General features: G+C 51.8%; 1 protein-coding gene across 1 annotated transcript in view; it reads left to right on the top strand.

The window, feature by feature from the left end:
* Positions 1 to 1,169: 1,169 nt before the first annotated feature.
* Positions 1,170 to 12,526, top strand: part of KIAA1755 (KIAA1755 ortholog) — a 28,844-nt gene continuing 17,487 nt past the window's right edge. Inside the window, exons 1-4 of the mRNA XM_028118822.1 lie at positions 1,170 to 1,325; positions 1,600 to 1,797; positions 5,368 to 6,691; positions 7,258 to 7,446. Of these exons, the coding sequence (XP_027974623.1) occupies positions 1,170 to 1,325; positions 1,600 to 1,797; positions 5,368 to 6,691; positions 7,258 to 7,446 (1,867 nt within the window). The remainder of the gene's footprint in view (positions 1,326 to 1,599; positions 1,798 to 5,367; positions 6,692 to 7,257; positions 7,447 to 12,526) is intronic.

Raw genomic sequence — 12,526 nt, 5'->3', positions numbered from 1 at the left:
CTTAGGCACTCTCGCGCACTTTGGAGACCCCTTGTGATTGCATGGGGCCCACTGGATAATCCAGGATACTCTCCCTATCTTAAGGCCGGCTGATTCGCCATGCTTCTTCCATCATTGCCTTATGGGGAAACAGACTGACGGGTGCCGGAGATTAGGACACGGGCATCTTTGGGGGCCAGTATTCTGCTTACCAGCCCTGTCCTCAAGGAGCCCAGAGTCTTTGAGGGAGACGGCAATTAGCATGGGAACCTCTATGATGGGGCCCAGGAGAGGGGACACCTGGCCCGGGGGTGTGGGGGAGGGAAGTCAGGGGAAATCCCCTGGAACGGTTGAGGGCTGACCCAACTCCTGAAGAATGAGAAGGAGTTAGCCAGGTGAAGAGGGAGTGGGAGTGGAAGGTATCCTGGGAGGAAGGAACGGCGTGTGCAGAGGACTGAAGGTCAGCAATAGAATGCATGCAGCACTGTGGCTGATGCATGAGAGAGGCAGACGGGCTGGGGGAGCGGAGGTGAGACCAATGCCAAGATCACAGGGGACCTGAATACCCAGAGGCTGTTACTTTCCTGAAGGCAGTGGGGATACTTCCGTGGTCAGGTTTGCATTTGAGAAAGATCACCGTGGGTGCCTGGTCCAGAATAGTTGGAAGTGAGGCAGCCTGAGGTTGGGTGGCAATGGGGAGGGGAGTCAGTGGAAGACACAGGGGTCAGGCCTGGGTCAGGGCAGGGACAGGGGAGCAGAGCCAGAGCTGGTGGGTGAGCTGCTGGCTGTGGGAAGAGTAGAGGACGTGGCTGAGGGTTGTGTGTGAGCAGAGGAGGCAAGAGGAAGGGCAGGGTGATGAGCAGATTTCTGGCCTGGGAGTCTGACTGGACTGTGGGACCATCACGGAGGTAGGGACATGGGGGAGGGGCGGGTTTAGGGATGTAGTGAGTTGGGTTTGACGTGTATGATGATCTGTGCCTGGTGGACATCTAGGGAAGGTCTCCAAGAGGCAGCTCGTTATGTGAGTCTGGATTTGTGAGCTCATGTATCAATTATATTAATTTATATCAATCAGTTATTGCTGTGTAACCACCCCAAAACTTGGTGTTAAAAAACAGCAATTATTTATTATCGTTCACGCACCTGCATGTTGATGCACCTGCACGTTGACTACAGGTTGGGCTTCACTGATGGCTCAGCTTCAACCTGCAGGTCTGCAGGGCTGTCAGATGGTGGGATTTGGGGATGCTGACCTCCCCGTCCCCGCTGGCCCTGACCTGAATGCCCCCACCATCCCTCCACTCCACCTTGGACCAGTGGATGGCACTGAGCAAAGACTGCCAGAGGTGAGGGAATGAGGATGTCTTGAGGAAGCGTATTCTAGACAGAGGGAGACGCCAGTGCAAAGGCCCTGAGGTGGGATCATGCCCAGTGTGTTTGAGGAACAGGAAAGAAGGCCACTATGGCTGGAGGGGCTGAGGAGGGGTAGGGGGAGCAGAGGAGGTCAGCGAGTTAGCAGTAGCCTTAGTGATATGGGGCCTGGAAAGTCATGGGAAGTGGCCACTACCCTTATTATTACTGCTACGATCACTTTTCCTACTCTTCTTCTATCCCCTGCAGGACCCCCCATCCCTGGACACAGCCATCCAGCATGCCCTGGCAGGCCTCTATCCCCCTTTTGAGGCCACGGCGCCCACCATCCTGGGGCAGGTGTTCCGTCTCCTGGATTCTGACTTCCAGGGGGACGGGCTGAGCTTCCTCCTGGATTTCCTAATTCCTGCCAAGCGCCTGTGTGAGCAAGTGCGTGAAGCAGCCTGTGTAAGTTGGAAGGGATGGCGGGGCTGGGGGACACGCACTCCCAGAACCAGGGGGCTGGAGGTGAGCAGAGAAGGAAGTGGGCTGGTGCGTGTCTTGTCTCAGAGCAAGTACTGAGGACATGGGATGGTTCTCCCGGTACCATTGCTTGCCCAAACGGAGATGTCAGCCCCCCAGGGGAGCAGGAAGCTCGCTTGGCCCTTTGCTCTCTGATATCTAGGAGTCAATCACGTTTATTCTTTCACTAGCAGGGAGTAAATCCTGGATAAAAGGCGTCCTTGTGGGGTGACCCCTGGGAGCCTGCCCTGGGGTTGGCATTGTGGGCATCACCAGGCTGCCTTGGCTGAAGTAGGTCAGCTACAGTGGAAATAGCAGAGAATGTTCCAGATCTTTCCTGGAGCCCTTGAGGCCTCAGGACTCACTTTTGTCCCAGGAGACCTCTTTGAACCCAGATCTCAGGGAGGCCTCTCTAAGGCAAAGTGGAAAGAAAAGTGTTTTAGGTAGGTCTCAGTGGCTGCAAATGACAGATCTTTACTCAAGGTTGATCTGGCCTCAGCCCCAAGGTGATACACCAATCAAACCCCTAGGGGTTTCTGTCTTTTGTCTGTTTCCTGTTGCTTGCCAACATCATTCTTACAGGCTAGATGTCCCCCCAAGACTGTGATCAACTCCCATCCTGGAGAGGAGAAAGAACTCTTCCCCATCAGCAGCAGATAGTAAAGTTGCCAGGAAGGATCCTGATTGGCCAGGTTTGGGTTGGATGTCCACCCCTGGACCAATCACTGCAGCCAGAGAAATGGGATAGGGGGGTTGGCCGGCTTGCATCATACGCCTACGTCTCTGGTCAGAGGTGATGACTGTTTTAAGGGTGGGGACAGGCCTTTGGAGACCAAACCCTCAGACGCCTGTTGCAGGAACTTGCCCACACCCTTCACGGGGTTGCCAACTGTGCCCTGCTCTGCTGTTAATGCCCATCCCCCCGCTGCCCCAGCCTTGAGCATCACTAAGAGGTTCATCGGTCCCACTGGCTCCCGTGTATCAGGGACATGATACACCAGGAGCAAAAAATAAGAGTGGGGACTGTGCACATCATTTCAGTGGTAGCAAGGAATTGAATATGGCAGCTAGAGGCTCAGGTTTGGGAGCCAAAACTAGAGATGGTTGGAACTGGAAGGAGACTGAGATGCTTCATTTCATGTGCTCAGGGCGGCTCCTGGCACGCAGAAACAGTGGCATACACAGTCATTGTTATTGCAGGAGAAGGAAGATTCTCACTGAACACCTGCTGCCAGCTCCCACTTATCCACCCTGACACTATTTTATGTATATCCTGCGCCTCCCAACTCGTTCCCCGTGACAAGCTCTACAACTCCGCACTTCCCTTTTTTTTGGCCGTTAAAACGGCATTTGCATGGTCTCCTTCTCCATTTCTTCCAGGAACAAGGGTCACAACCTTTTAATTTCTCTATTTTTAATTATGGGCGATTTTAATTATAATTATAGGTGAATTCATATCACCTCCAAGCCAGGGACGGGATTAATAGTATGGCGGCAGGAGTGAGGTGCCCCAGGTTCAAAGCCAGTCTCTGTCACTGTGGAGCTGGAGAATCACCCTCTGAGCTTCAGTTTCCTTAGTGGGAAAGTGGGAATGTTGATAACACGGTACCTACGTCCCAGAGATGATACACAGCCTGGCACAGAGCCTGGCGTGCAGTAGGTGCTTCGTAGCCGTTGGCTGTTACTATCCCACTTCCTCCTTTCTCTCTTGGAAATAAGAATGTGCCAGCTTCAAAGTCGGCCCTAGTAAACGCCAGCACCCGGAGGCAGCCAGCACCCTCAGATGAAGTCCAGTGGGGGATCAGGGACAGACAAAGATGACTCCAAATGTGAAGACCTAGGCACAAGTCCTGTTTATGCTGCTCTCAGCTGTGTGACCATGAGCCGATTCTTTCACCCCCCTGAGCCTCAGTTGTCCTTATCTGTAAAGTGGGGACAACAAAGCCTAAACACCCTGCCCCACCGAGTGACTGTGAGGTTCAAATAAGTTGATCATAACTGCCACCTCTATGGTGCATTGCTGTTTGCTCAATACTGCTGGGTTGTTCTGCCTTGTTCAATGAGAAGGCGAGGGAAAGCAGGTTGTAAACCGCAGAAAGCTCCGTGGAAGTAGTGGAGGAACTTGCAGACTCGAGGGGTTTATGGATACGAAGGTTCCCTGCGGCAGCCAAATCTACAGTGTCACTGACGGGAGGGAACTGGTTTACCCCCACTCGGGGTACAAGGGTGGTCAGTTCTTGCCCCAATTATTCAACCTGGGAAGCACCTGCTTCATTAATGGGAACTGCAGTGTCATTCTCTGGAGCTCTCCCACATACACATCCAAATTATATAAGATTATCCCGGTGTTACTCAATCCAAAGGACTCTTTTCGGAAAGCCAGATAGAGAGAGAGAGACCTGTTTGTCAGACCGGTGAGGCTGTTGCTTGCTGAGGCTGTTGTTGCCACATGGTGTCGCTGTGGGACATGGGTCCCACCCAGCCCTGTGGAGCGGCTCCATCAAGAGAGATCACTGTCCAACCCGCTCCAGGATGCCCTGCTCTGTCCACCTATACAGAGAATTGCTGGCACCTCCTGTTTAAAAAAAAAATTTAGGTTTTGCCTCACCTGCCACGTCGTTACTTAGAAAAAGAAAATAAATAAATAAGTAAATCATAAACAAATAAATAATAAACATTCAAGCCCAGAATAGTGGAATCATTTTTTTTTCAAGGTCATCCAGCAAGGTAGTGGTGGGGTCAGATTTCCTGGCTTTTCATTCAGTATTGTTTCGACCTCATTCTGTAATGTCTCTGCTTAAAAATTAGAGAATGGTATAAATGTAGTAACGGACTCTCTTATTTTTTAATGGAAAATTCCCACATTTTTTCAAAGGGTAAATGTCAAAGGGAAAGGAAATTATTATTTATTGAACACCCACTTAATGTATGCCAGGCATTGTGCTGTGGGTTTTTTTTTTACATATATATAAAATCTCACTTAATCCGCGTACCAACCCAATCATATTATACGTATGGTCATTCCTATTTGCAGATAGGAAAAATAAGGCTTGAAGACGTTATGTAATCTGCACAAATCAGCGATTCAGACCTTGGGATCCACCTCTTCCTGACTCTAAAACAAAGGGCTCAGACTTGACCTGGGTTGAGAGAAGTTTCACATGGATGGGGAGGAGGGACTGTGACCCGAGCAAGATGATCCTCCTGGGAAAGGCACCTGCTAATTAGCGCCTGCCTCTCAGAGCTTTTCTCCCTTGGGCCAGTAGGCTAGCAAGTGTTTTTAAGGTCAGGTTCAGGACTAGGGTGAGGCAGGAGAGGCATTTGCTCTAAGGGTTGTGCGTCTTGCAAGACCCTGAGATGGGGTCCCTATTGCTGCATCCTAGGCACCTCTCTTGCCTCCCCGCCCCCTCCCCGCCCCGCTCCAGATTCCATCTGGGAGAGGGAAGGAAGCAGACCGACGGGCAGGGCCTTTCAGGGCAGGATTCTCTGACATCACCCTCACCCTTCTGTCCGCAGGCCCCGTATTCACACTGCCTCTTCCTGCATGAAGGCTGGCCTCTGTGTCTGCGGGGTGAGGTCGTGGTGCACCTGGCCCCCCTCAACCCCCTCTTACTGCGCCAAGGGGACTTCTATCTCCAAGTCGAGCCCCAGGAGGAACAGTCTGTCTGCATCATGATCAAGTGCCTCTCCTTGGACCTCCGCACAGTGGATGCAAAACCCGTTCCTGTGTCGTCCTACCCTATACTTTTCACCCAGACGTGGCTGGAGGCCATCAACAGTGACTTTGAGGGAAGTCCCCTACACAACTGCCTTGTCGCTTCAGAAGATGGAGTTGCCCCTGTGCCCTGGACCAAGATAACCAGCCCGGAGTTTGTGGATGACAGGCCCCAAGCAGTGAATGTCCTCTCCCTGGCCTGGGGGTCTCTTCAGTTAGAGGCCCTCGATTTGAGCCGCCCTCCAGAGCTGCACCAGCCCAGTTCCCCAGGCAGCCAGGTGCTGCTTGCCCGGAGCTTGGCCAAGGGCAAGGGCAGGACATATGGAAACAAGTACCCAGGACTCATCAAGGTGGAGCCAGCCAGGCCTGGGGACGTGGCCTTTAGGATGGACCATGTGGTCAGCCAGGACTTGGAGGGAGACTATGTGGTCCTCCTGGAGAGCAGAGGAGGGTCTCCCAGTGGGGAAGTGGAGACATCCAGTGAGTGTCCTTTGGGGGCACTGGAGGAACTCTCCAAAACTAAGGAAATCCCTTTCTCTCAAAGAACGCCACCCCTCTCAGGGACCAATAGGGGACCTTCCTTGAAAAAATGGGCTTGTGAGAAGCCAGCAAGCTCAGAAGAGGAGCCCTGCATTTTGGGCTTGAGGAGAAAGGTCAGCCATAAAGTTGACTCACCCACCCATGCCTCAGAACACCAGCCCCAGGAGCCCTACCTCAACGTCCTTGAGAAACCACTGCCCTGTGCCTCTGGCCTCGAGGCAGGTGGTTCATCTTCCTCCAAGATGCAGGGACCTCTGGAAAACCCAGAAGATATGGTGCAGCCCATGCCTGAACCAAAGCAAGCATCCTCCCTGCACCTGTGCCCAGCTTCCCCTCCTGCTGAAGCCAAGATGGAAGAGAGGACCAAACAGGGCCATGGGAGACCTCCCAAACCTGGGACTGGCCCCAGTCAGAATACCTCCTCTTCCAGATCCCCCACTCCTGGGCTCAGATTCTCCTTCTTGAAAGGGCAAAGGCAAGCCCCGGGGCCTCCAGAGAAAGCCTCACTCCAGCAGGACGGGCCCTGGAAAGTCTTGTGTTCACTCTACTCTCCCAAACCTCACCGAGCCAAGTGCTTGGGGAAAGGTAAGTTGCCCACTTGCTCAGCTGGACAGGGGACTGTTCTCTGGACATGACCATGTGACAAGGAGGCGCAGGTTACCAGGGACAGTCAACCTCCTGAACTGGCTCAGTGCACAGGTAGCATTCAAGAGGCTTGAAGTCTCAGGGATCTGGAACTGAGCTGTATTGAGCCAGCCCGAGTCCACACCCAGCTCGGCCCCACACCGGCTGGCTGACCTTGGTCAAGGACTCCTCGGTGCAGTGTAGGTCCCACCTGCCCCACACAGTTGTTTTGAGGTTCAAAGACACACCAGAAGTAAGGAGCTTAGGGGCACCTGGCTGGCTCAGTTGGAAGAGTGTGTGACTCTTGATCTCAGGGTTGTGAGTTTGAGCCCCACATTGGGTGTAGAGATTACCAAATAAATAAACTTAAAAAAAAAAAAGTAAGGAGCTTAGCATAACACCTGCCACGTGGTAGGAGATCAATAGCTGTAAACTGTTATTATCAGTCAGAAGGTGCCAGAGAAGGCATTTCCTCTGGGGAAACCCATATTCTCCTTAATACCCTTTTCTTTGTTGCTCTTCCCCAGCTGGAACAACTCAGACCAAAACATCTGGCCCAGCCGCTGACTCAGGCCCACTGACCGGGGAAAAGCATGGCTTCTCAGAAGGCCCTCCAGAAAGAGGCACCACTCTGGATGAGGAATCCCCAGGGCCTGAGCCCAGGATTGGGGCTCTGAATGTGGAGATCTTCCAGTCAAGGATAGCATGCCTGCCAGGTCCTCGGGGATCACAGGGCAGCTGGAGGTGGAGGGGAGGGTGTTGGGGTGGGGGCAGGAATGGGGGGAGGGTCTCTGAGCATCCTGATGCTGGTGGGTGTGGAGGAGACAGGGAAGGTCCCGGAGGCTTGTATTCTGGACCAAGACTCCCTGGGATTCAGGCTCTTCATCTTTCCAGTGAAGAAGTTGGATAATATGAAAGCAATTCTAGATATCCATCCATCCATCCATCCATCCATCCACCCTACTTTCAGTGAGGCATGCAGGGTGGGTGTCTTAGGTCAGTTCCCTAGAAGCAGCGCCTAAGACAGGGATCCTTGGGAAAGTGATTTGTTGAAGGCTGCTCTCAGGAGAAGGGGAGCGAGGGAAGCAGGGCAGGGCAGGGGAGGAGCTGAGCAAGGACATGGCCTGACCCCATGAGGGTCTGGAGCATGAATTACACCACAGAGCTGGTTCCATTTTAAGATGTAGGGGGTTGGTCTTTTGCATGCTTGGGTCTGTTGGTCATCAACCTAGGGATGGGGATGCAAGGTGAGCCTGTGATCCGGGTCAGTTGAGGACAATTCTCCAGAGAAAGGGACATCTGTGAGCCAATACAGCCAACAGTCAACAGCCTCTGGGGGATGGGTGTTCTAGCCCAAAGTGATCTGAGTGGGGTGTTACCAGCATCCAACAGAGAGGGTGTTACTTCTTCTGTTGAATATTTATTCATCTTTGCAATAAATATTTCTTTAATATCTGCTTCGTACAGCCAGCCCCTGGGCTTAGCCCTGAGGATTCAGTGAGGAACAAGTCTGATGTGTGCTCTGCTCTCAAAAAGTCCATATTCTCGTGGTAGAGAAAATTCAACAGGTTATTACAATCCAGGGTAAACAAGTTGCAACTGTGGAGGACAGAACCCTGGCCCAGGCTTGGGCTGGAGGAGAGGTCAGGGAGGAAGGAGGAAGCAATAGAAAGCTCAGTCCTAGAGCATGACTAGGTGTTATCCAGGTGAAGGGGTTGGGGAACAGTGTTCCCGACAGAGGGAACAGGATGTGCAAATGTCTAGAGGCAAGAGAGACCACAGGGCTTTCTGCGACCTACTGTCTTGAAATTCTGTTTTACTTCACAGACTTTGGCATCTCTGCAGGACCCTGGACAGTGCTCTGTCTTTTTGTAACTCCTAGGGGGCATTGTCCGACCTCCTCCGGGTCATCTTTGTTGAAACTCATGCTGTTTTTGCCCATATTAATTGTACACAAAGGGCCTCACAATCCTTTCAGGGCTGTCATGTTCCAAGCGCTCAGATTTTGTCCATCAAAGGGCCCTGTTCTGGGAGGCAGGAGATCATTCTAATTTCAGTGTTCTTGGCTTCCTGTGTGACCTCAGGGGAGTCACTTGCCCTCTCAGAGCCTTGTGTAAGAGGAAAGGAAGCAGGTAGGACTTGGCTCACAATACTCTTGTTGTGATTTGTGGACTTGCAACATATGCTGGTGGGTCCCGGGTGCCTGGAGCAGTGTGTCTGGTGCATAGTAGGTGCTCAAAAAGCATTTTTTTGAATGAATGAATATTCTCCATGTAGGGGCTCCTTCCATTTCTTCCCTTGACCACCTTGTCTTCCGTGATCTTGTCCTCATCTCCCATGGCTTCTCCCACCACGGCCACCCCCAGGATCACATTACCCTGCCCCTCTTCCCTGCTCACCCACCAGCCCAACTTTAATAATCTTTCGGTCCCCTAGACACTGAACCTATTGGTCCAACCACCTTCTCTTCATCCCTCCCCACCCTTCATCATGTCCTCACTTCTTCCCAGCTCCGCTCCTGCTCACCTATTCAGACATCCCTCCAGCAAGATTCTCCTCTCTCTTGGACCATTCCCACTGGCCTAAGACATGCTGGCATCTTGCCCATCGGTTTTCACAACTTTTTCTGACTGCCTGAAGCTAGGAAAGGTGTTCGGCTTTTAAGGATCACAAGATTAGATTAGATTAGGCCACCTGCATAATCCAGGCTAATCTTCCAACTAGAGGTCCTGCTTTAATCACATGGGCAAAGTCCCTTTGCCAGGTAAGCCGGCATCAGCATAGGCTCTCAATTAGGGGACGTGGGCATCTTTGGAGCCATAACTCTGCTTGCTGCAGGCACCAAGCCCTCAGAGAGGGCTTCTCAGACTTTGCATGGAGAAATCCCGAACGCAGAAGAAAATGAACAGGGCCCCAGGGGTTGAGACCTCACCCCGAGCTCTCGATTGCTCTGCACATATCTTTGAAATGCTTTTTGTCTTTAAAATTTCTATCCATTTTGTATTCTACTTAAGAATACAGTCATATTTGTTTCAATATAAGAAAAAATGCTCTCAATGCCTTGCCAGTTACATCGCTTACCTTCCCCCCCCCCCCCATACTGGGAGTAAATAATGCTGCAGGAAGGTGCGACAGGTTTTTGGTGGCTTTTGGTACTCACGACCTCCTGACTGGCTGTCCCTATTTCCACCGGAGACTCAGAACCCAGTGCACACAGTGCAGCTCTGAGCCAGGGCTCCGAGGCACTAATGTATTCCTGGCTCCAGCTGTCAGATGAGGGAGGCATCTGGGGCAGAAGGGCCTCCCAGCAGAAGGCAAATCAGGTGGACAGCTGGCCATCGCTCCAGTGGACTCAGCCAGCTAACTCTGGTTGTGTGCAAGCCCTGTTCCAGGCGGTGCTGGGTGCGGAACCAGACACACGAACCGATAGCCATGTTCCACTGTGGAATGTTCTGAGTACCGGGACCCTCTGCTACTCGGAGTGTGGTCTGGGGACCAACTCTATTGGTATCACCTTGGGGCTAGGGAGAGATGCGGACTCTCAGGCTTGATTAGCATCAGAATCTGCATTCTAGCAGGATCCTCAGGAGCATGGAAGTTTGAGAGGCACGACTATAATAATCCATGAGTTCATCAGTCAAGACATTGATTACCTGTTCCAATTCTGCGCTGAGTGTTGGGATACAATGAGTTTGAGCCTGTGTACCCTCAGTCTTGCAGGATCGAATAAAGGCCTACATTTGCTGTAGGGGGCTGGGGTGGGAGAAGGGCTTCTAAGGAGGGCAGGGAGGAGGTCTTCTTGGCGGATGTGGCATCCAAACTGGGCTTGGAAAGATGAGGAGGGTTTTGCCAGACAAAGACAGGAGGGGAGGGAATCCCTGGCAGAAGAAGCAGCATGAACAAACGTGGGGAGGTGAGGAAGGGTCAGGCTAGTTTAGGCAACGACAGATGACCCATCCTGGCTGGGCCATAGGTGACAAAGGGTGACATAGTATATTAGTTGTAGATGGTCATCTGATCTTCACGTGGTCTTCTCTCTGTGTGTCTGTGTCCACGTTTCCTCTTCTCACAGGGACACACGTCGTATTGGATTAGAGTCCACCCCAGTGACCTCATTTTAATTGAATCACCTCTTTGAAGACCCTATCTCTAAATACAGTTACATTCTGAGTTCTCGGGAATTAGGACTTCAACAAATGAAAGGGGGGTGGGAGGTGTGGGGAAGGCATAATACAACTCATGGCACAAAGTGAATGAAATGAGCCCGGAAGAGTGTGCAGCCTCTGGGGAGACCTGAGTGCCAAGTCGAGAAGCTTGCACTTTTTCCTGGAGGCCATGGGGAGCCATGGAGTATTTAGAATAGGGGAGTAGCGCCCCCAGAGCCTCTGCTGAGCTCCAGTCATGGGTCTACAGGGACGGGAGCTCATCTTTCCGTATGGTCAAGGGCCAGATCAAGCACTGCCCCCTCCGTGGCGGGCAGGTTAGGGACCTGGCGCTATGCGAGACTGGAAAGCCGCTTCCCCTCGCGGGGCCTCAGTTTCCTTATCAATAAAATGGGCCCGGGGACATGATGCAGCCTTGCCTGACCGGATGGCCCCAGTGGCTGTGAGAGGATTTCAGGGAGACATGGACAGACATCTCCGACTTTGCAGGTTATGTCATTTTCTCACATTTAATCATTTCACGTTTTTTGACTTTCTCTTATAAAAAATTTCTAACATACAAAAAAGCAGAGACTGTAGTATAATGAACACCCACATACCCATTATTCAGATTTAATAAGTTTTAACATTTTGGCGTAAATGAAAGATCTTCATATTTTGCCCCTAAATACTTCAGCATGCCTCTCTCAGCTCTAAGGATATTTTCCCTAATAACTGCAATACCGTTAGCCCATCTAACAAAACTAAATATAATTTCTACTACTTTTCAACACCCAGTTCATATTCAAGTTTTCCCATACTGTCCCCAACAAAATGCTTTTCCTTTTGAAATTTTCAAGGAAAAAAAAAATCAAACCCATGGTATCAAGAGGATATAGAGTTAGATATATACACACAGATAGACATCTTTTTAAATTTTTAAATTATGTCAAATTTGCAAACCTGTGTGAAAGAAAGAATGGTCCAGAGGTCTGCACCCCTGTGTAAGACAGCCCCTGTGAAGGTAGTTAAGTTAGTCTCCAAGACTTCCTGAGCCGTGAAGGGTCTTACGCACTTACACACTGTAGAGGGGCGTGCCCACTGCAGGATGGTGCTGCGTGAGGTGACTCTGGAGGGCAGGGCTCCGAGCCCAGGGTGTGAGACAGGTCCAGTTCCCAGAGGCCTGAGCCTCTTTCCCCCGCTGCGTCCTTTCCCCTCGACACAGTGCAGTCGGGCTGTGCTGACTCCCTGGGCCTCAGACTCTCAACCCCTGTGGGGACAGTGGGCCACACCGCCCTGATTCCTGGAACAGGAAACAGTGTGTGGAGAACCCACGGGTAAAAGTCGGCAAGAATAAAGTGCGAGCTGGTGGCCCTGGGCCAGGGGCAGAGCCGAGGACAGAGCCAAGGACAGAGGTGATGATCCGTGTAACAATGGCTGTCACCGAGCCCGTGGCTCGGTGTGTTTCTCAGGAGCTTCTCATTTAGTCCTCGAAATGACCTAAGAAGCTCCGCATTTTATTCTCCCCATTTAACAGATGAGGAAGCAGGCTCAGAGGCACACTGACTAGCCCAAGGACACATAGTGAGCGGGTGCCGAGCCGACACTTGAACCCATCTCCGTGCCTCCAAAGTCTAGTCCCTGAGCTGTGCCT

Source organism: Eumetopias jubatus, unplaced genomic scaffold (assembly GCF_037043125.1).
Source record: "Eumetopias jubatus isolate StellerSeaLion01/CBP00866 unplaced genomic scaffold, mEumJub1_p1.0 scaffold_9, whole genome shotgun sequence".
Classification (NCBI taxonomy): Eukaryota; Metazoa; Chordata; class Mammalia; order Carnivora; family Otariidae; genus Eumetopias; species Eumetopias jubatus.
This window is presented reverse-complemented; position numbering and strand designations above follow the sequence as displayed.